This window comes from Vipera ursinii (genome assembly GCF_947247035.1).
Source record: "Vipera ursinii genome assembly, chromosome: 1".
NCBI lineage: Eukaryota > Metazoa > Chordata > Lepidosauria > Squamata > Viperidae > Vipera > Vipera ursinii.
In genome coordinates this window covers 332,869,133-332,893,289 of record NC_139512.1, presented here as the reverse complement: position 1 = coordinate 332,893,289, position 24,157 = coordinate 332,869,133, and the positions used below count along the sequence as shown (strand labels likewise).

The 24,157-nt window shown below is 38.4% G+C and overlaps 1 protein-coding gene across 1 annotated transcript; it reads right to left on the bottom strand.

Moving 5' to 3' along the window:
* Positions 1-501: 501 nt before the first annotated feature.
* Positions 502-22,456, bottom strand: FBXO16 (F-box protein 16). Its single transcript, XM_083348258.1, has 10 exons — positions 22,377-22,456; positions 16,243-16,340; positions 14,087-14,122; positions 12,646-12,852; positions 11,187-11,351; positions 9,970-10,202; positions 8,988-9,093; positions 5,416-5,460; positions 2,221-2,446; positions 502-1,624 (listed from the first exon to the last, which is right to left on the bottom strand). Exons 2-10 carry the CDS (start codon positions 16,336-16,338, stop codon positions 1,515-1,517), a joined length of 1,224 nt encoding a protein of 407 aa, XP_083204384.1. The 5' UTR covers positions 16,339-16,340; positions 22,377-22,456; the 3' UTR covers positions 502-1,514.
* Between the last annotated feature and the right edge of the window lie 1,701 nt (positions 22,457-24,157).

Here is a 24,157-nt window from a genome sequence, read left to right as displayed (position 1 = left end):
GCAATAGAATATAATATAGGATGGAGAGAAAAAAGAAAACACTCAGTGTCAGGCCTGTCCCAGCTTGGACATTTAGGAAAGATCCTTGACTCCATTTGTTGCGAAAGGTATACTTTTACTAAAACCAAGTGATTACAATATAAGAAAAGCCAAATCTGAAGATTCCCACACAAAGCTGTTTTTCCCTTTCCCTGGGCCCTACCCTTGGTTATCTTGCTATTGTCCAATGAAGTTCAAATTGGTTGTTTGGATAACAGTTCTACATCTGGTGCCTCTTTGGTGGGCGTTGGCACTCCGTTCCCATGCCAGTGTCCTTGGATCATTCAACCGTTGTCTCTGGTTGGCATTTCTAGTTCCTGTCATTCCCCCTCCCAGTATCCTCCTTTCGCCTCCCGCCCACTACATTTTATGGCAGACTGCCATCAAAATGAAGCAAGGTTGAAGCAGTGTGATAGCAGATCTGACCCTCCAGGGCTTTTGTGGTTCTTTTGAGTCTGGGTCAATCTATTTGGGTATAGTTTTTTTTTAAAAAATGTGACAAGCTAAATGCCTTCTCCCCATTCCATATTGTGGGGTTTTTTTTAAAAAAAAAATCAAGTAATGTTTTTGTAGCTTGGTTATAGAACAGATGCTGGTAGGTACTACATGCTGAGTTACATTAAACAATCATCATCATAACCATCATTGATGAATTGGTACATTGTATTCCTGGTCTTATATTTGACCTTCCCCAATTTACATTCAAGTTAATTAGTATGTTCCAGTGCTCTGTGAACATTGTCACATTACAGAATGGCTTTTAAAAAAGCATCAGCAAAGCAAGATTGGTCTCCTTCCAAGGAGTTTTCAAACCTCATGCTCATAATGGCAGACTTGAAAGGTGATAATTATTTAATATACACCCTGCCTTTCTGCTTATATACATTAAATACTTACTCATCTTATATAAGCATTTGTTCACAATAGAAGGAAAAGAAGATGTCAAAATGGATGTGAAAATTACATTTGGCCCAGGTCATAATAGTTATTTAGCTATTATTACTTAGTATGATTCAACCATATACACCAATTTTTAATATTCCCCCATTTTTCAACTTGTTTAATTCTGCATTCGGATGCATTGTTTTAGTTTCTAAGTGCCTTCATTTGCAATTATTTACTCAATTATCTGTAAATTTCACTGAGTACACAGTGAATTGAGAATTCACTGCAGAATTGAGCTTTTGTAATCCCATAACATTCACCCTCACAACGTTCCTTTGAAATACATTAAGACAATTTCCATTCCACAGCTGAGAAATTAAGGCTGGGAAACAATCCAAGGCTACGTGATAAGTTCCTGGTTTCACATTTTTTTAAAACTAAGATATCTGTTAATTGATTGACTGTGGAAATGGAGTCATGATAAATCTGTCAACTATCTACTTGATTCTTAATCCTTGTCCAAACACCAACTTTGAGAAAGAGACATTTTGCTTGACAATAGTTGAACAAGCACATTTTCTTTTTGGAGACTAAGTCAATAGTGATGCTGAAGTTCTCTTTTCTTCAGCTTCTTCCTCTGCATCAGATACATAGCTGGATGATAGAACTTCCCAGGGTTGACTTTCAAACAGTGGTGATGCTGGAAGAGGATGGGAGATTAAATAATTAAGTTTAGTATTAAGAAAAGAAAATTCCTATCTTTATCCTATACATTGCATTTAAGAACATGCTATCAAATCAGAGACCTATGTAGTCAACCATCCTGTTTCCTGCAAGGATCAACCAATTTAGGAAGCCATAAAGTAGAATGCAAAACTAAGCAAATTCTCTTCTGTCATCTACAGTAGCAGTCTCCAACCTTTCTGGCTTTGCGGACCAGCGGTGGGGGGGGGAGGGAGAGAGGATGGCTCCATGTGAGCGGCAGGTGAGTGTGCATAGCTCCATTTGCGCAAGCTGTAGGCATGCATGCACAGCACTAGCACATGTGTGCCCTCGCCCACCACTTCCACCGTCCTGTTCTGAACAGGCCACAGCCTGGTGGTGGGCCTTGGCCTAGGGGTTGGGGACGCCCAATCTACAGCATTCATATTTAAGAGAGATCCAAATGGGGTCTCTCTAAAGTTCAGATCAAGACACAAACATTAGAGCAGACAGCACCTCTAATTTTCTCTTCAACCTTCTCTCCTTTTCAACCATCCACCCCATATTTTTTAAAATGAATAACAGTTTACTGACTTGGTGAGCTTCTGCTAGTTCGGGTAAAGGCTTTCTTTCCTTTCTCACTCAGCTTTGGGACTGGCCTTCGTGCAGGCGCAGGACGTATTTCAGCATTCCACTGAGGACTTTGAGCAAACATTTTAGCTGCTGATTTAGTCAGAGGGTAGTTGTTTGGCTGATGCAGAGCCCAGCTTGGGCGAACTGCCACTTCTGCCTGTGGGTCAAGTTCTGCTGAGAGGAACATCTGGTAAACAAAGCAGATGAACATAAAATTTGGAACAAAAGCAAGTGATGGTATTTCTGGTAAACATGAAAATGAAGCTTTGACTTCCACGGTGTAAGTGATAAAATCGAAAAAGATAGATGAACTTCGAGAGGTACCTTGCCCTGAGCCTAGATTTGGCTATGGATTGTCAAGTATTTTCTGCTAAGGGATGTGGATGAGTATATGGCATAGTAAATAATGCTAACAGCTAAAATGCTCTTGGGGGGTAGTAAACTTTGGAGCATAAAGAGCCATAGTTATACCAAAATATCCTCCAAAAAAGTTAATATGGAATCCTGAAAATCACAGCTTTTATGATCCTAGGCCTCACTGTCTATAAGGGCATAGTCATCCATTCCTAAACACGGTAATAGCAAAACCATGAAATGCATGTTGTAATGTCACAATGCAAGCTCTGTCTTTTTTGTTCTTGTAAGTTACATACAATGTCCAGAATTTGTGTTATGATGTTCATTTCATAATTTGCTTCCCCTTGACCCTACAGATAGACACCCTTGGTCAGGGGTAGGCAACCTCGGCTCTTTTATGACTCATGGACTTCAACTCCCAGAATTCCTGAGTCAGCAGGAATTCTGGGAGTTGAAGTTCATGAGTCATAAAAGAGCCGAGGTTGCCTACCCCTGCCCTTGGTGAACCGGAGGACCCTGAAGGTGTGCTTAGTTTTAAGGGAGTTAAAAACGAGAAAGTAAAGCTAGAAGTAGAAAGCTATAGTTTCAGCTGCATTACCTAGCATTTTCCTGTGTCCGGATGGGGCAGGAACCAAGCTGCTAGATCTCCATAATTCCTCAAGCCCTCTTACAGTACCCACCTTTCCCTGCAAATAGGCTATAATCAATTAGGCCATGGGTTTGCCCCATAGTTAATAGGAAAGGAGGATAGATAAAAAGGCAAGAGAAAGATACAATGAGAGGAAACAATGATCTTAGTTGCTGTTTACATATATTTTCTAGATGTTTGTATATACCTGTATGTTAGGGGAGTTCTTACTCTTTATTGTTTTTAATTGTTCTGTCATTTTAGAACTGTAAGCTGCCCAGGGTCACATGGTTGAGTTGGGCAGCTATTGAAATTGAATGAATGAATGAATGAATGAATGAAGCTCTTGCTGTGAGGTTTAATGAAGCTATAACAGTCTCACAAATAAAATACAAATATCTGAAAAAATAGGTGAGAATTTTTCCCCATAAGATAAAAGCAATATGATCACAACATGAGAGGAAGAATGAAGAATCCTGGAATGGTGATTTTACAAAAGTTTGGATAAACTCTAGATTCATGTAGGAGATAGTAAAATTTTTGACTTTTGGCTTTAATGATATAAATCCAGTTTATTCTGATCAGTTCAAGATCAAGATTTGAATAGATTATAGCACCTATAACAGTTATACTGGTATAGGCTGGAAAGCTAAGTGGGGTTGGAACTAGTTTTCACCTGAAAGGCAAACCATCAAGGACTACTAGGTCTAAAAATTAGAAGGGGAAATAAAAAACTAATAACCCTGGAAAACAATAGTAAGCCAATTTAATTTTATTTTTTTTACTTTTTGCATTTTCAGAATAGGAAGCCATAATTCTTTATGTCCACGGGTCTCTGGCTATGACTGTATTTTGGCTTTGGGTTCAGGTTTCCCCTAATTGTTCATTTATTATTTATTTTTCTGTAACAGTAATAATGATGAACAAGTGTTACAAATAATGCCAACTTCAGAAATGCAGCTATCTCCTTTCTTTGAATCAAAGAACAATTTGGAACAAAAAAATCTATTAAACTATTAAAACACACCTCTGACTCTACAACATTAACTTTAAATTAAAGTTTTGGAAGTCTCTAACTTATCCTGAATGTCCTGGTGTGCCTGTGGATTCTTTCCAAACCCTCCCTTCACTCTTCCTACCAGGAGCAGATAAACAGATCTGAGCTCTGTCTTAATTTATTGTGCTGTGTAAATTGGGATCCTTGGCTTGCTTCTCCCCACATAAAGAAACAAAAATCAAGCTATGGCTCACAGCACCACAGTTTTAGTTCAGATGTCATAAAAAGATCATGAAATAAATGTCCATATTCTGTTCACCTGTCCCTCTTGGCAGGAAAACATATGATCCAAAAGTTTGTTCATCTGTCTCATTCATGCTATGACAGAATTGTTTCACATATATGGTTGGGTTGGTCTCCTGCAGTACTACTGGTTCAAACAAGCAGGGGGATTAGACAGAAAATGTCACTGTCAAAACTTTGGGTATTCAAGATGTTTGTAGGTTATAAAATTTATCTATGCAGCCTGCATGTCACCCATCATGATGAAAACTTGACAGTTGCTGATTCTTTGCAAGAATCCTGCTTTGAGACATCCGCAGGAAGCCATTCATCTTTATATGACAGAGCATTCTGTCATGGCCTGTGATTTCAGACTCAAAATTTGAAGTGATACTTTGCAGATACTATTTACTAACCCCAATGATAGCTACTACTTAGTAATGCAAAACAAAAAAGCACATTAATCAACAAGACTTATGACTTCCAATCAGAAGGAGGCATACTTTAGGATTGCAGCCTTAATTTATTTGTTTAATATCTTCTCTAGCACTTATTATAAAGAGATTGTGGCAGAGAAAGCTTGCCTGGCGACTGTTTAACGCTGGAAAAGCTAGTAACAGCATTTTCCATTTCTGTGGCGTTTGGTTGAAAATACTACAGTTAGAGACAATATGTGAATGACAGAGATTAATTTGCAAAATGATTGGCAGGTAGCAATTGAAAGAGCAGAAAATGGGCATGCTAGAGCTTAAAGGGTCAAAGATACTGATACTGCATGACAGGATAGGATGGTTGGCAGAATGGGAACCTGCTCCTGCCTCTCTGCCCACAGAAACAGAGGTAGCACGTAATGAACAATGGAAAGCAAATGCTCCAACGGGCTTCAATATACCTGATTCCCACAGTCCTGGGTTCTTGATAATTCAGTATTAGGATGCTAAAGGAGGAGGAGGAGGAGGTAAAACATGTTAATTTACAAGGCCTTGGTAAGTCTTCTCAGAGCAAGGAAAAAGACAGACAACTGAAAGTGTCTTTTGGAATCCAATGTTTTGAAGCATTGTTTTAAAAGGTTAATCTTTTATCCTCACATATTGGGGATTTCATTCCAGCATTAAATCAAAAATAATTACTGAATTACTTATTAATTACTTAATCAATAATTAACCATATTACTTTTCAAATATATACATATGACAAAATCATTATGATAGATGGCTCAACAAAATTCTAAACATATCTACACTGGCGTTATTCCATAGTGGACAATGGAGCTTGGAAGCATATAGGTGTCCATATTTTCAAATTTTAACAGTAGATTATAAAAGGCCACATTAATAAGGATAACAATAATAGTAGAAGCAATGATGATAAGCCAGGAAAGGTGAAGATCTATTTTGGAAATACTTTTCCAAGGAATTCAAGATTAAATCTTTAATAGAATAAAGATGAATTTTTTCAATTGTCTCGCCTTAGAATGATTAGAAATATCTCATTGGTTGCAATATCTTCAAATACGTAACATAATTCAAAGCAATTACTACGGTAAATCAAGATGGAACATTCAGAAACCTGATAAAAAAACCACCTCAAAATTCATAAGACTTATTTAGAAAGGGTTACTGGAATATGATTATGACACTAAACAAGTCAAAAAGTGAATAATTAAATGGATGTAGTATCTAACAAAGGGTGAGGGTGTAATGCCCAGAGGTACCCCACAGACCAGGGGGCAGGGACTCAAGCTCTTCTCTCGTCAACACTGACTGGACTCAAACCCAGATAAAGGAAGACACTACCTCAGCACTATCCTCCCACTGCAGGCAGACTAGAACAATATTTGAAAACTAATCAAGGGGAGAACCAGTCTAGAACTAAGGAGAAATTTCCTGACAATTAGAACAATTACCCAGTGGAACAACTTGCCTCCTTGTCTGAAATAGTATAGGGTTTCCTTCCTGAGCAGGGGGTTGGACTAGAAGACCTCCAAGATCCCTTCCAACTCTTCCATTCTGTTCTGTTCTATGCCTAATGACACTAAAAGAGATCAGCAAGAATCTTGGTCACAGTTCCACTAAAAGTCATTAACAAACACAACTTATTGCTATTCCTCTACTATGCCTGGGCCTGAAATCTGACTGAAAGGTGTCCAGATAATCAGTTTAAACCAGGATCCTTTGTAGTCACAATCCACCACTTTCTCAACAAACTTCACTAAAATGAAAAGGTTAGAGACTGAATAAAAATTTTGTGAAGTGCTCTAGAGGAAGTGGTACATCACTGCCCCCTTCAAGACTGCACATGGTCTTGAAGCATGGACCCAACCATCTATCACTTTCCAGACAGTGTATACCAGGGGTGTCAAACTCAATTTCATTGAGGGCCGCATCAGCATTGCGGTTGCCCTCAAGGGGCCGGCTGGGTATGGCCAGGGTGGGCGTGGCCTACTGGGTGGGCGTGGCTAGAGTGCATATGGCCTACTGGGTGGGCATGGCCAGCTCTACATCGTTTGCATCAAGGGTGCCTATGAGGGCCTGGGCAGGAGTGGGACAGACCTGAGGGTCTCTGGCAGAAGGAGGGTCTCTGCGCCAGGGCCAATGCAGTGGGGGCCGTTCCCTCACTGTTTCCAGGATGGCTTCGCGGGCCACATGAAACCACTTCGCGGGCCGGATCCGGCCCCTGGGCCTTGTGTTTGACATGTCTGGTGTATACCAATCAAGAGGAGCAGAGATCAAAAAAAAAAAGGTAGAAGGTTAGCATCTGAGAATACTGTCCACTTCCTCAGGATTTATTAGTTTAAATCTGGCTCACTTAACCACAGACATTGCTTCTGTCATCTCAAAAGAACTGTCCAATCAGAATCCAGCTCAGTGTCATTTTTGTCTACTAGATACCTTACAGAGACGCTGTGTAGATGATTCTGCTACTTATCGTGCCCAAACAAGGAAGGGTCATTTAAATGGGGCTTGCAGACAGCAATCTGTGCCATAAGAGCAGAAAAATGGCTATGTTTTGTTTCTCTTATCACCACAATGTAATCCCAGCATGGGTTCCTACATATGTTAAGTAGGACTTATTCTTTATCTTTCTCCAAAAGCACTCTATGCAACTGTTTTCTATTTCATCTCCTGGAACTCCTCAGAAACCAAAATTCACCCCAGGACTCAGGGTTAGTGAGACAAAACCTAGGAGCAATCCAGTATAAGGCCCTCATTACTTAGCTCATTTGGAGGAGGGGGGGCATTTAGCATCTAATACGCGGTGGCTCAGTGGGTTAGGATGCTGAGCTTGTCGATCAGAAGGTCGGCAGTTTGGCGGGTCGAATCCCGAGTGCCGCGTAACAGAGTGAGCGCCTGTTACTCGTCCCAGCTTCTGCCCACCTAGCAGTTCGAAAGCACGTAAAAATGCAAGTAGAAAAATAGGGACCACTACGGTGGGAAGGTAACAGCGTTCCGTGCGCCTTTGGCGTCTAGTCATGCCGGCCACATGACCACAGAGACGTCCTCGGACAAACGCTGGCTCTTCGGCTTTGAAACGGAGATGAGCACCGGCCCCTAGAGTCGGAAACGACTAGCACGCATGTGCGGGGGAACCTTTACCTTTACCTTTTTTACTCTTTTACTGTGAGATAAATACTAACAGCAGAAAGGGGATGCTGAACATCCGTATCTTAGTCCCAAAGGTGCTTTTCAAAAGGCAGCTGGTCTATCTTATTTTTTTTCCTTGAAAATGTTTCACTTCTCATCCTTTCCATTCTGAAATCCTTACTTCCCCACCATTCAGCCAGAACTGAAGAAGCTTCTTGGATGAGAAGTGAAACATTTTCAAGGAAAAAAACCAAGAAAGTCCAGTTGTCTTTTGAAAAGACCTTTGAGGAAACCATGATCTGGATGATTGAGAATTTCTATACACATCCATCTCTTAGGGCTTAAGTACAAGGAATTTTAATGTAAGTTGGAATCAGATTCTCTTGAATACTTTCCAAATATGCATAAAATGAAATAAGGCAATCTATCTATTAGGAGATCTTTTGTCAGTGTGCTGCTGTTCCCATCCTAGCAAACTATCATTAATGAAGGGGGGGGGGAATCACAAAACTTAATCACACTGTCCAGTAGAACATATAATTTTATTCATGGCTTTACTCTGCACACTTACATTCTCTCTATTGCCTAGGAGGTCTTTAAAAGCTGATTCCCAAGGATACCTCCTGTGAATCCTACCCTGCAAAAAAATGTTTTGTCCGAAAAGGGCCTGTCTTGCCAGCAGTGATAACAATTGATATGCAAAGATTAAATAGAAGCTTTGAGGTCTGATGGTTAAATTGTAGGCTGCTACACTCAAACAGCAATGAAATGCAGTGGGGCACAAATAAAGGGGCATTGGGAAAGCTGCCAATAGCCGAGGGTTGGACTCCTCACTGAGTCTGTTGCTTGGCTTACACAGTCAACCAATCAGAATACTTGCCAGGGACTTTGCTTTTCTGAGTTTGTATGTTCCACTGCCTGGTTTCCTCTTTTTCTGAAAGGCTGACTGACTGAGGTCTGGCGTGAGACCTCCTCCTTTTCTTCTCCTGCAAGAGTAGAGAAAATGGATCTATTAAATAAAGCTACAATGGCTTCTTAAGACAGACAAGATGGGGGAGATGTATTTGTGGATCAGATACCAGGACCTGCAGTGAGACTGGGTAGGACAGGGGTCTTCAAACTTGGCCCTTTTATGACTTGTGGACTTCAACTCCCAGAATTCCTCAGCCAGCAAAGCTGGCTGAGGAATTCTGGGAGTTGAAATCCACAAGTCATAAAAGGGCCAAGTTTGAAGACCCCTGGGTTAGGACAAAAGCATTAGCTTGAAATTGAGAAAGCAGGCCCACAGCTGAATTGCACGAGGGCTGAAGAGCAGATATGCAGATGGTTCAAGATTCTGGAGTTTGTAGAATTTTAAAAATCAGTTTGAAATCCATAGCCTGGAGTTGGCTTGTTTTGAAAGCACTACTAGCAGTTGGCTGCAAAATGATTTCTTATTTTGCTCATTCTGATCTGAAAATATCAAACAATTAAAATATCAGAAAACCTTGGCGACACCAAGGTTGCTGCATGATAGATTCTTAGCAACGTTCAGTGTCAGAGACATGAAGATAGATCTAGCACAATGGGATTATACTCAGTGCTTGGAGTGGCTCTAAGCATATCTGAAGACAACAACGCAACTCTTCTATGACTTTTTCAGAATTCTGGTGGAGCCCAGGCTTAGCCAAAACATCTGAGCGTCACGTATTTTACTGACTGAAATTAGAGTCCAACTAGGATGTGCCATTAATCTTGAAAGGAGATACATGATGAAATAGTGAATAAAAGGTTTGGCAATGTGACATCAAACATAACATTAGTTGCGATGCCAGAGAAAAATAGACATTGATGAAAATTACTGTAGGAGAAAGGTGTCTTACGCCTGCCTTGCCTGCTCAATGGGATCAAAGTTATCCAAATAGTTGAAACGGATGATATCTGTTGGATGCTTATCTGATGAACGCCAAGGTGGGAGCTCTCTCTTCTCTTTGTTTATCTTTCTTCTTAATAGAGATGCTGATTCGAGGACGGACAACAAACACTGCTTTATTTCTGGGACATCTTTTGTTATTGGCTGAACATCAGCCACCACAAAACCATTTTTTGGTGGGGTCTAAAGAAAGTAAAAAAAATAAGCAAAGTAATCCAAGAGCTGTTATAGATATTCCTTATTACTCTGAGTCTCTCCCCTAATGTCCCCCATAGTATCTCTATTTATTGCTTGAAAAGAGTAGTGCACTGGTAGCAGTGCACTGGTTCACCATTAATTCACAGTCTCTCTGAATCTGTTACAGATACTAAAGGCCACAAAAGAATTGGACAAAATGGCTCTGTTTATTTAGTGTATCTTGAACAATCCAAGATTCTCCCTCCTTAGCTAGAAATGAAAACAAAACATTTTCCCTTATATTTTGTTGTCAGGTACCAATATTTTGATGCAAATTAATTTTGATTGTGTAAATTTTCTTTGGAGGTCATGACCAACTATGACAAATGTTTTCATGTGAAATTGCTTTTAGGTTTTAAAGCAAAACAAGTCAATGACCATCATTATACCTTGTAGCAATAAATTTCACCCATTCTTTACAAATTAAGTATGCCCAGAATCTCTGGCCATTGTATTTAAATAGATGGTTTCAATTTATGTACTAGAAATATAACTGAGTTGTATTAAAGCTGCTCCAGCTTTTTCAACATCATCTGAGAACAGTGTTTTCCAAACACAATTTAAATTTGTTGGGGAATATAGATGGAGCCATCTCTATGGAAACAATGTGCTCTATCATCAAAACACAGATCTTCCTTTAACATTAACGTTACTATGCCTTTATATATGTAAATGCTCTGAAGCACCAGTTCAGATATCCACACATGAATTTTTGGGAGATTATACATTTTGCGAGAGAGTTCAGAATTTCAAAATAGCATCTAATACAATCTTATAAAACTGTTCTGCTTCAACATGGAATTATAAGCCTGAATGTTTCACATGTTTACTAAAACAACTTGCATATGGAAATTTCAAACATCTAATATATAATACAAACATTCAGATTTATTGCCCAAAATACTCATCTCCCAAAGGTTCCACAAATACCTTAGGTCTGGTGACTCGAAATTCTTCTACCTTCTTAATATAGTGTTTCTTCCAGATTCCTTGCTCAAATGGAGTTGGAGAGAAGTTGATATGCCATCCAAAACGCAGACATTTTGGCATCCAAAGTTGATCAAGCTGGGTTAAGTAGTTCCAGTGCCAATTTACCTGAAAATGCCAAAAAGACCTTTATTGTGTTTCAAAGGAGTATATCATAGCAAAAACCTATGAGCTATGAAGCATATTCTCCAAAAACAAGCACGTTTTGACAATTTTAAAACACAATACTCTTTTAATTCGAACTGATAATTCTAAGGAAGTGTTTATTTGAATATATATTATTTGATACAACCTAGACTCTGGACTTTTGAAGACTATGTCAGTGTTACATTTCATAATTGCATATCTTCTAATTTGCAGTATGTGGTTAGATGTATTTCCTGCAAATATTTTGGTCAGTGCTGCTTTAAGAAGAATCTTATACAGTAGAATAAATCCATCAATAAGAAAAAGAATTATTAAGTATGTTATTAAGTTGCTCTGATTTACATACAAAGTTGTCTAGCACTGTATTAAGCCACTGAGCCATTTCACAAGCAATGATCTCCAGGGTTTTTCCCAGGCTTGATCACTCAATCTCTTTTAAAAGAGAGCTTGAAATCTTCTGTACATAAAGCTGGTGTTTTATAAGGGAGTTAAAAACTCTCCTAGTCACCGATAAAGGCTACTTTACAATCCAATCTGACCCACTGTACGTATATTAAACTGCAATTGGCATGATCCTAAGCTAGCACAATTAGCAGGCATTCTAGCCAACCATTACTAGAATTGTATCCATCCAAAGGTCTTTAGGATAGGGAAGACTATAATTCTAGCCCATTATTGTTTATCCTGACATAAAATGAGTCTCCAAGGTCACAACCAAAACATGTATTTTGAGAATCTTTTAATTGGACTTGCTAGAAACTAGATGCAAAGTTTAGAACCTAAATTAGGTATGCTGATGAGCCTGAACAATGAGTGGAAATTCATCAATGCCACTGTGACTCTAAACTGATCTTGCAATTATGTTCAAGTGTTGTAAAATTTCTAGCTGGAAAAGACTCAGATAATTAATCTACTTCCCATGTCCCCATCAAGGCATATAGGAGTTGACCAGTTTTAGTTTGAAAAACTACAAAAAAGAAATTCATTAGAACTTCCTTACTCAGCTCATTCTGTTGATCAAGAGCTTTTCCAGTAGGAAATATTTCCTAAACTATAATCAATATCTATTAAGTAGGACATTTCTTTGTGCCTTTTATGAAGCAGCATAGGTAAGTATTGTTTTGCCTCAGCTCCTTTAAAAATGTGAAATCTGTTAACATAATTCCCTTAGCCTTCCCTTCTCTAGGCTAAACCTACCCAGTGAGTTCAGCTTTGTATCTCTCCGATGCATCCTTTCCAACATGCTGAGTTTTACCTGGGCGCATCGCGAGAGACTCCGAGGATCCAGGAAAGAAAAGATGTACAAAGTTAACACTCGGGGAAGCTGGGTGGAGAAATCCAATGCTTCAATTGGCACTTGATCCTGCAGCAGTTTGAAACAGAATTTCAGTTGTGAAAGGGAGCAATGCTCCAAGAAGTCTGTCAGGATTCTTCGCCTTTGACTGTCTGTCCACTTGTCAAACTGTGGGGAAAGAACTGAGTTGTGATTTTCATGAGTTCTGGGAGAACCATTTACAAATGACTTTCCCTCATTATAGTTTACAAGCAATAAACTGCAAAGCCAGTTATGAACTTAAACTAATTCCAAAAGTGAAAGAGCTCTCTGCACCTTTCCTTGTTGCAAAGGACAAGAATGTCTGCCAATAATTCATTCAGGTCACCTTTTGCCTCTAGTATCTACGGTAGGTACTTATGGACAGTTCATAACCATAATAAAAACAGGATTCATTTTGCTTTGTCCTCAACACTGGATACCATTCAAAAGTAGACTGCACTTTTTATTAAAATCAACAACACAGAATCATAAGAGTTGAAAGGAACTGTCAAGCTCCTAAGTATTTCCCACAAATGATTGTCCCGCCTCTGCTAGAAAACATATAACTAAAGAAAGCCCATCATTTCCTCCATAATTGGTTCCACTTTCAAACTGCTCTTACTATTAAAATATTCTTAACGTTCAATCAGAATATGCCTTCCTATAACAAGAGCATTATTCTGCATTCTGTCTTTAGATGAAGAACAGGCAACGTTGTATAAGAAACTCCTTCAGGTACAGATATGTCTATCATAACTTTCCTCGATCACTTTGTAATATATTTGATGTATGTTATTGTAAGCTGCTAAAGTAATGTATGGGTGGCTATAGAAAAACGGAAGGAAGGAAGGAAGGAAGGAAGGAAGGAAGGAAGGAAGGAAGGAAGGAAGGAAGGAAGGAAGGAAGGAAATTGAGAGATACGAAAGTTTTCTACTGGATCACTGGCCACCTGTTTCAAACTCTGTTCCTAAGAGAAGAAAGTCAGGTTCTACTGAGAATTTCACAGAAATGGCATGATAAAAACACTGTCATATACTGAATACACACTGGGGAACATATTTATTTGAAGACCTAGAATACGTTATGTATATGACCTCTAAATCAGCCTTCTCAAATGAATGTCCTTCAGACAATTCCTGTAGTTGAGGAATTATAGAACTATGGAAGTAAACATCTTTTGCACTCTGAGTGTACCATTTCGGAAATACTCTTAAATAAATGTTATGCTCTTTTTAAAAGAATTCATACACTATGTTCTATGGTAAAAAATGCTGATTGTAAGGGTTTTGGAGTATGTTTACATTTCCCAACATCATCTAGTTATTGTACAATAAATATTGAAGCCTGCGAGATTGACAGAGCAATTGAAATAAAAGATTACCCATTTCCCCAACAAGTTTCTTCTTTCTTCAAATACCTATAAAGAAATAAAACTAATTTTAAAATTACTTTTTGTAAGACTCAATAAGAAATGACTCATAATATTATTAGAAACAATTAAGTAAATGAAGCTGTCAGAAGAACATGATAAAAGAGGCAATTCTAATTTAAGAAATAATCAGAATCCTGTCTGCATCAGAAGACTTGTACAATACAATTTTTGGTGTTTTGGTGTTTGAGTTTACACAAGTTCCACTTTTCTTGTTAAATACTTTAAAAAATGATGTCCCGAATCCATCTTATCCAGCCTCTTAGACCTAAAGTCTATCAAGTCCACCATCCCTAGCTAATCAGATGTTACTCCGATGCCCACAGTTAGGATAGGGAATCTTCAGCAGCAACTAACATTTAAAGATGCATCAATATGGACAAGAGGATATCATACTATTACATGGCTATTTATAGACTGTGAATCTGCCTAAACTTTGTATATATGCAATATACATTTAAAATATATAAAAATCAATTTGAAGTTTATAAAATATTGTAATAATTAGAATTTCCAGTATGTCCTCAGTGGACATAATGATTTTATAAGTCCAGAAAAATGAAGAGAGAGAAATGATACATGGAAAAATGTGGTTAAGGTATGTTCAACCATGCCTGGTAAGAAACTTAGATGGAACAGAGAATCTCCTCACCTACAGATTTATTTATTCATTTATTCAATTTGTATGACTTCCCATCTCACCTAAGCATGTCGGGAAGGTTCACAACAGGTAAAAACAACATCTTAAAAACAAGTTAAAAACTAATATGCAAACATTTAAAACCACCAGTAACCACTTTTAAACAACAAAATTAGTTTCATTAGATTTAGAAGTGGTCACTATTGTAAAGTGTTTTCCTAGAGCTTGGTGGAAGAGATAACAAACAAAAATCTAGCTACTGAGAGTTCAAAACTCTTTTCAATGTTTGACATACCCAGTACCATTGTATGTAGAAAGTATATTAACTAGGTAGTCATTTAAATTTTGTTAACAATTAAAACACAATTTTAAAAACACAGAATACAACATCTACTTGACCTTGCCCGATTTCACAGAGCTAAACAGAGCTAGATGTGGTTAGCAGGTGGATGAGAGACCATCAGAAAATCCTATAGCTATAAGTTAAATGAGGAAGTTAAAAAAATACAGCAAGTCAGCTAACACAATTGGTACCAGTGACTTGGTTGTTAAGAGAAGTGATTGCTAAGTGAAACTATGACTGTGCTTATGATCTTACTTCAGCTTTTCTTTGCTTTAGACAAGCAGAGGTCATAAATGCAAGGACTGGCTGCCAAGCTACTATCGTAACTGCTAACAGTCACTGTACAAGGCAGCCATTAAAGAGAACTGCTCTTATGATGGAAATTGGGACTGGATTGCTAAGCACTATGATCAAAAAGCATAACATCACATGACCACATTATTTAGTGATGGAAAGCCTGGGACCTCCTGGTTGCTTTTGCAACCCAAGATACACAGGAAGACACAGGAGTCCCAGATAAGGGGCTGGAGAGTTTGGACAGAGCCAGTGCTGGCCAAAAGTGAATTGAAGGAGGGCTGACATAGGCTGTGTGTGGGCGGGAGAGTGGGTGCTGTGGTGGTAAACAACGAGGGATGTCTATGGAGATTCTCAGTCATCCAGGTCATGGTTGTTCCAAAGGTGCTTTTTCAAGAGGCAATTGGACTTTCTTGTTTTTCTTAGAAGACATTTCTCTTCTCATCCAAGGAGCTGAAGAAGGGAGTGTCTTGCAACTTTTCCTGCTGGTTTCCTTACTGAGTTTGCTTGTGGGAAGATAGCAGTGAAGGTTGCAAGTGATGATCATGTGACTGCGGCTCTCTGCAATGTTGTGAGGTTGCCAGGCAATGACAATTTATAGTCTCAATGTATGTGAAGGAAACCAAGTTTGGAAAGTCTGAAGTATTGCTATAATGTGATCTACCTGAGTTCTATCTAGGGCAATTCTCCAAGCAGAATAGGGGCTTATTAGAATCACACAAGAATGATCTTGATACTGTTGCTGCATAACATGCTGGAGGCCTGCATACTTGTTAAGAAAGTGGGCAAGGACACAAATGATTCATAATTTATAAGGTTCCTAAAACTTACCTTATCATTCATTAGCTGATTATTCAGTGGTGTCCAGGTGCTCATCTTTGTTTGCATCTTGGCACCATTCAGGTTTTTGGGAGGTGCAAATGCCATATCTTTGTACATAGAAAAGAAGCCAAAATAATTAAAATGCCAATGATGATATTTGAAGTATTTGGCAAATGTAGATTTCAGTTGCACATCATAAATTTCATAATGATAAAAGTTGGTCAAAGTGAGAGATGCTAGACCCTTATTTGTTGGAGGTGTTTAGTCACAGGCTAGATGGCCATCTGCAGAGGATGCTGTAATATAGAATTCCTGCATTGGACAGGGCATAAGACTAGATGATCTCTAAGTTACTTTCTAGCTCAATGATTATAAATGAGCATCCCTCAGTCTGGTACTCCTTAGATGTTGGAATTATAGTTGCCAGAATTCTAAGTTAGCATGTTGGTTGGGAATTCTGGAAGTTCCAGTCAGAAGTACAACATAACCAAAAGGTGATAAGTTGGGCAAGGTTGAGCCAAATGGATATGCAACAATGATCTCTGTCTTAATTATAATCACAATTCTACTGTTGCAATGAACTTAATAATAATAATAAAGTTAGAAGGGACCTTGGAGGTCATCTAGTCCAACCCCCTGCTCAGGCAGGAAACCCTATGCCATTTCAGACAAATGGCTGTCCAGTCTCTTCTGGAGGCAGGTTGTTCCACTGGTTGATTGTTCTAACTGTCAGGAAGTTTCTCCTTAGTTCTAGGTTGCTTCTCTCCTTGATTAGTTTCCATCTGTAATGTACGCCTAATCTGATGTAATGTTCAGTTATTTTCAAATACATCATGCTATTAATGTTAAAGGCTTATGGTGAAAAACTTGCACGTTACCAGTTGTTTTTTTTTTGACAGTTTAAGAAACTGGTATGTTACATGTAAAATTTACATGTAGTTTAGCCTGGATCCAATCCAAAATCACAGGCTCTGTAGTTCCTGATGGTTTACTGCAATGGGTTTCAGCCTATGGACCGTAAACCACTAGTGAAAGTGAAGATATTTTAAATGTAATTATTATGTATGACATAAATATTTGTTTAAATGGCCCAAATTACCCAAGAAAACCAAAGTTCATATCTGGCACTGTTAAGAACATAATGTAAGCTACTGGATAGGACCCTTGGCTCATCTAGTCCAGCAGTCTGCTCTCATAGTAGCCAACCAACTTCACAAAGAAGCCTGCTAGAACCCCAGCAGATTTGGGGGGGGGCGGTTCTTGTCTTCTCCTGGCTAAACATATCCCAACGTTTCCAACTATTCCTCCTATGTTTTTTTTTTCTTATAGGACATCATTCTGCTTGTTCTCCTCAGGTCATTCCCACCTACAAGTATTTCTGCCACACTAGTCTAAAACCCATTTTTTTTGGAAATGCAAGATAATGATATTTACTACAACATCAAAATCATAACAGAATTGGACTGTGATTCCTAGAAACATAAAAATATCCATGTTACAAATTGTAATCAAACTAGTTATAATTAAGCTGGAATGCTATGGTTTTTGTTAGGTAGCCTTGGTATTAGCTTGTGTTCTAGTCTAGAAGGGTTGTGCAAAATCTTAGAAAGAGGTGAATTGCAACATACACTTTTTTTCAAATTATGAAAGCAGCCACAATCTTTCTCCTGGCTAGTATGGCTGCTTCATAAGCAGTTTGAAGATGCCTCTATGTAAAGCTGTTTTAACCATTCAAAAATGTGCTTCTATGTGTTGTGATGTATCTATTTGAAGAATTAGCAATTAGGGAATGGAACAAGATTATCTATAGTTATTTTTAGCTGTGTCACTTTACAATACCAAATGACTGGAATTTGAACTCCCAATAAACTCATAGAAAGGCAAGGAGCCAAGGTAAGCTGTTCACAGACATAATTGAATTATATTTAAGAAAGATTAATTATTGTAATGCTTGTATCATATTAACTAAAGTCATTAGAGTGTTTTTTTTTACATTGTGCTAATCCCAGTTTAACTCAGCAGAAATGCCAAACTGGGTCTTCCAAGACACACAGGCTTTACAAGTCTGTTTTTTTCTATGGTTGAATAAATCAATTTATTTAATTTAAGGCGATACAATCCCTCAACTAATATATAAACATGGAATTGATTCAATCTCTTCTTCATACATATTGCTTTTTATTCATCTATGAGAGGTCCCCAAACGCACACATGCTCAAACGGGCCTCTAGAGCCTGTGCAAAGTTGGTGTCAGCACTAGCACCTGCACGCATTGGCAAATGGGACCGCTAGCGCTCACATAGAGGCAGCCCCCTCGCAGTGGGGCTAGTGCGAGTGGGGAGAGTATGCACACGTGTGCGCACTCGCCAGCCCACACTCCGGTGGCCAAAAGGCCATGGACCAGTACTGGGCCACGGCCAACAGGTTGGGGACCTCTGGTCTATGATTTCAAAAATCATGAGAAAAAACATAGGATACAATTTGTAAACTAAAACAGTCTTTTACCTATATAAAGACTGGAACTAAGAAAAGAGGGAGGGTAGAATGGCTTCAAGAGAAGATTTTCTTCAGCAGTGACTTTGGCCCTTTCTACTGCAGCCTTTTCAATTTCCTCACTCCTTCCATTAGTGGGTAGCCATAAACTTTAAACAATCAAATCTTTTGTTTTCTCCATAAAAATCCATTAAGAAAATTTAAAAAAAAACAGAATTCAAGTATGAGCCTTCTAGCTGGGAGAAACCAGAGTTCACTGTAAACTATATTATAATGGTAACTAGAGAGCATACATTTCTTTACATCAAGAATGTAAGAAAAATCTTGAAACTTATTTAAAAACAGAAGAAACAGAAATGTCTGTTTGTAAACTAATTCTGAATAGAAAAGTAGAAAAAGCAGCCTATTGTAGTATCTTCTTGCAAACATTCTCCCCAAAACAAGAATTTTGTGATTTGATTTATAGTTGTAACCTGTTATTTTAGTCTCAGAGTTTGCATTACACTTCTGATATAGCACTTTTATCTTAAAATGAGCACAATCCACTTGCAATTATTTCTTTGTAACCAGGAAAGAGTTTTGATATACTTGGGATTACTCAATATTTTCAGAAGTACTTTGAGGTTTTGGAACTTGGTTAAGTATAAGTGTCCCTCAATTATTATTTAACACTCATAGGGTTATTTTCTTATTTTCTTTATTGTGGCTTTCTGAATAAGCTACATAGACTGAGATCATGCAACATTCTAAGCTGCCTCAAACTATATTAAATATTGACATGATAAATAAACAAGTTGTTCTCAATTCCTATTAAAATTATGTATTTAGAGCTGCCTTATGCTATTAGAAATATCTTTATATGTTAAAGATATTAGTTTAGAAAAGGCTGATTTTATGGTCAGATATTATTTTATGTCTTGTAGATACTTTTTAAATTTATGTCCATAAGTTCTTTAGTACATACATTTAGGGCTTTTATAAAATAAACAGTTTAGATTGGATGCCACTGGATTCTAACAACGCTAATGAAGTAATAAAGACTTGAAAGGGTTAGTAGTATCTAGAATATTTTTTTACCTTACATAAGAGTCCCTAAAGAATTTTCAAATATACTTAATTCAATTTTATCCCACCTTGTGTATACTATTCATAAAGCATGATTTAAACAGACTTTCCTTCCAAATTTGACCTATGATTTTTTTCATTTATGTTCAGTCGTGTTTGATTTTTCAGAGACTACCTGCACAAATTCTTGCAGCTTTCTTGGCAAGGTTTCAGAATTGGTTTGCCATTGCCTCCTTTCTAAGGTTCAAAGACAGAGGCTGGCAAAAAGTTACCCACTAGTATTTTTGCCTAAGGCAGAATTAAAACTCAGTCTCCCAGTTTCTAGACTGATGCCTTAAACACTACACCAAATGTCTCTCGCATAATAAATACAACTGGTAATTCTATATTTTAAGGTATTACTCTAATCTTTCAATCTTCATGTCATTTCATGAAACCTTGTAAACCATTCAATTAAGAATTTAATTACAAAAATTAGGAGGAAATGTGGATTTAATCTTTCACATTTCCAGTGAGAGTAGAACTTTGATTTTATAAAAATCAATAACTTTAGAAAGCTAAAGTAAGTTTTATAGTAGAAAGAAAAATAGCTTAAATTCAATTCACTTCTGAGTTTAACTTCAGAATTATTGTTTGATTGTGGAAATCTATGCAAATATGAAGATCTTTTTTAAAGACAGTGCTTAATTTTCACATATGTTTTATTTATTTATTTATTTTATTTAATACTATTTCTATACCGCCCTTCTCCCAAAGGACTCAGGGCGGTGAACAGGGCAAGAATAAAAAATACAAATTACAAAAGTTAAAACAAGATTAAATAAATAAAACAAGATTAAATAAATAAAGATTAAATATGTTTTACAGAACATATACAGAATGAAAGGTACTGATTCCTTCATTAATGGAAAATATATATTGAGGGAGGACCTTGTGTTTAAAACACCTAATCAATTGGTTTTTTGAGCATTCATTAATATAACTGTTAGTCTTTTTTGTACTGCTGATTTTTCTTTAGTGAGTCTATTTGAAGTTATAAGTTATTTAAGCTTTCAGAACCTAATGTGGGAAAGCTAAAGATGGCTATATATAATATTAATATGAATAAATGAAGCAGACCTTCCCTGCCCCTTCAAATCTTTACCAACAGGTTCCTCAATCCAACAGAGCGGTTTGAAGCATGTTTGAGAGAAATCGATTCCACTGGTAGATGTCACAGACAAATATGCTCCCTTATGGAATACCCAAAGTATTACAAATCTCTTAATTAGACCCGTACCAATCGGGTTTCAGGCCCGGGTACAGCACGGAGACGGCATTGGTCGCGCTGGTGAATGATCTCTGGCGGGCTCGGGACAGGGGTTGTTCCTCTGTCCTAGTCCTTTTAGACCTCTCAGCGGCTTTCGATACCATCGACCATGGTATCCTGCTGCGACGTCTCAGGGGGTTAGGAGTGGGAGGCACGGTTCTCCAGTGGTTCTCCTCTTACCTCCTGGGACGTTCGCAGTCGGTGTTGGCAGGGGGGCAGACATCGACCCTGAGACCTCTCATTTGTGGAGTTCCTCAGGGGTCGGTTCTCTCGCCTCTCCTGTTCAACATCTATATGAAGCCGCTGGGTGAGATCATTCGTGGTGAGCTATTACCCCCCGTAGATAGGGCCCGCAACTTGGGGGTCCTTCTAGATTCACAGCTCTCTTTGGAAGAGCATATTGGAGCTGTGACTAGGGGGGCCTTTGCCCAGGTTCGCCTGGTGCACCAGTTGCGGCCCTATCTAGACCGGGATGCCTTGCGCACAGTCACTCATGCGCTCGTGACCTCTCGTCTAGACTACTGTAATGCTCTCTACATGGGGCTGCCCTTGAGGTCCACCCGGAGACTCCAGCTGGTGCAGAATGCAGCCGCGCGAGTCGTCTTGGGAGTTTCCCGATACTCCCATGTTACACCTTTGCTCCGCGAGCTGCATTGGCTACCGGTTGCTCTCCGGGTGAGGTTCAAGGTGTTAGTTATGACGTACAAAGCCCTTCATGGCATGGGTCCGGATTACCTACGGCAACACCTGCGACCGGCGTCAACTTCCCTCCGTCCAGTGCGCTCCCACAGAGAGGGCCTCCTCAGGGTGCCGCCGATCAAAGAATGCCGATTGGTGACCCCCAGGGGGAGAGCGTTCTCTGTGGGCGCGCCAGACCTTTGGAACAGCTTACCGGTTGAGCTCCGGATGGCCCCCGACCTTCGCTCCTTCCGGCGCGATCTTAAAACATTTTTTTTCGAACAAGCTGGCCTGGTCTGACGGGATGGGGTTGGGTTTTTAAAATTAGTTTTTAACTTAATATGTATTGATTTTATGGGCATGATGTTTAATGGTTTTTTAATAGTTTTTTAATTTTTGTATCTGATTTTTATTATGTATTGCCCTGTTCACCGCCCTGAGTCCTTCGGGAGAAGGGCGGTATAGAAATCAAATTATTAAATTAAATTAAATTAAATTAATCTAGACAAAAGTTCTCTCTTTTGAGAGGTTATGATTTTGGGTTTGAAACTGAAGATTGGACTCTTGCCCAATTCATGTAGCATCACGTGAGGCCTACCTGATGCCAGTTTTCTGTTGGCAATAAAAGTGGCCTTGAAAGTTGACAGCAGGAATGTTCTGGCCCTGGGTTTCTGACCTCCGGTGTCAGGCCTCCAAGAACAAGTAAAAACAAATTTAAAAGGATTTATTAATTTGGATATATTGTCATTATTTGTTGAAGTTGGTATCTGTATTTATTGTTCCCCTGTCTGTAGGGATTCCAACAAGGAAAAAATGAGGTCTACATCTTATTGCAATCATATACTCGATGTCAACAATGATATACTAGCATAATTAACAATAGTAAAATAGCATTTTAATATAAGCAATTACTACTGTAGATTAGAAACATACTTCCTCAAATGTAAGGTAAAAAACAATTTCTAGATGATTTCATTTAGATTATTTCCAAGTAAAGAAAAATATACTTTTTGCTCTAAAAATATTGTGTTCTTAACTAATTGGAAGATTTAATAAAAGTAAATAATTGAAACTCTATGCTTTCAATCTTTTGTTACTTGATGCATATCATACTGAATTTATATTTGAGGAAAGGTTGGATAGTTTGCATATATGGGTATATATATATATATATATATATATATATATATATATATATATATATATAAAATCCCTCCCCAGTTTTGTTTTACACTAAAAAAAATGGAGGATATACTGTAGTGTACAGACTCTTTTCTCAATGTTTGTAAATGATATATGGATAATGCTTCTATTTAAAATAACCTGATATGACTAATAATGAAGATTTCTTTTTAATAGTGACTACCCTAACACCTATTTACCTATACTTCTGTGTTTCTGAAGTAATTATCCCACTCTCCGTTTTCTAGTCCATCTTTTCTTTGAGGAGCCCAGAGCAGCAGATTTCAATTCACCTACTCACTGACACTGTCAAATAGATAAGGATGTAAGGCAGAGGCTTTCCAAGATCACAACTCTTGAACCTGAGGTTCTAATGATAATTACTTTGATAGCTCATATTTCCTTGCAGCGTGTCCAAAGCAGCTTACAAAGAGAAAAGTTAAGTAATTATATTAATAATTTCTTATACATATTTCTCCATCATAAAAAGAGACATTGTAATAATCACCTTTTAAATATAGGCTATAATTTCAAACAAAGCAAAAAAAAATGCAGCGGCATTGAATTAAAAAATGTATTACACATGTCAAGATGTGTAGAGAGAACACCGTGTCTGTGGGGTCCTTGGGGCTCTGCAAAAAAAAAAGTTTCTTTCATTACCAAACGAAGCAACATGACTTATCCCATAATAACCCCACAGTTCAACTCCAAGCTAGAAATATTCTCTTCTATCAGCACCACAATATGGATAACTGTCTTGCCACCATACAAGCTCTCACCTGTTCTACTTGAATCTTTAACGCTTCAGCGTCGCCATTAACGATGGCGAGGGCGATAGGGCCATTAAGGATGAGGTTGTCTTCTTCCACAACTCCCCCACCCTTCACACTCCACAACGGCCTAGTCTCTTGTACAGTACTTCTTCCTCTACCGCCGCCTGCGAGTTGATTCTGTTCGTCATGGAAACCGTTGCCTAGTTGCAGAGGCCCATCCGAAGCACAGTGTCCTGCCCCCTCTTCTTTTGTTCTACCTAGTAACCAAGCCAGAGTCGCGGCAGTGTTCGGGATTTCATTGGCTACTTTTTTCTCTTCTTTCTTCGTCTTTCTCTCCCCCCCCCTCCCCCACCAGCATTCAAGACTCGTGAGGGGGCGGAGCAGAGTGTGAGGAGAAAAGGCGCGGCGGCGGCCGTTGAGGAAG

Coding starts and splice junctions, on each gene's coding strand:
- FBXO16 (XM_083348258.1), bottom strand. CDS start 16,338: ATGGCATTTGCACCTCCCAAAAACCTGAATGGTGCCAAGATGCAAACA. Junction 11,352..12,645: donor GTCTCTCGCGATGCGCCCAG/GTAAAACTCAGC, acceptor TGGCATTTTCAG/GTAAATTGGCACTGGAACTA. Junction 5,461..8,987: donor TCAGAAAAGCAAAGTCCCTG/GCAAGTATTCTG, acceptor CTCCTCCTTTAG/CATCCTAATACTGAATTATC.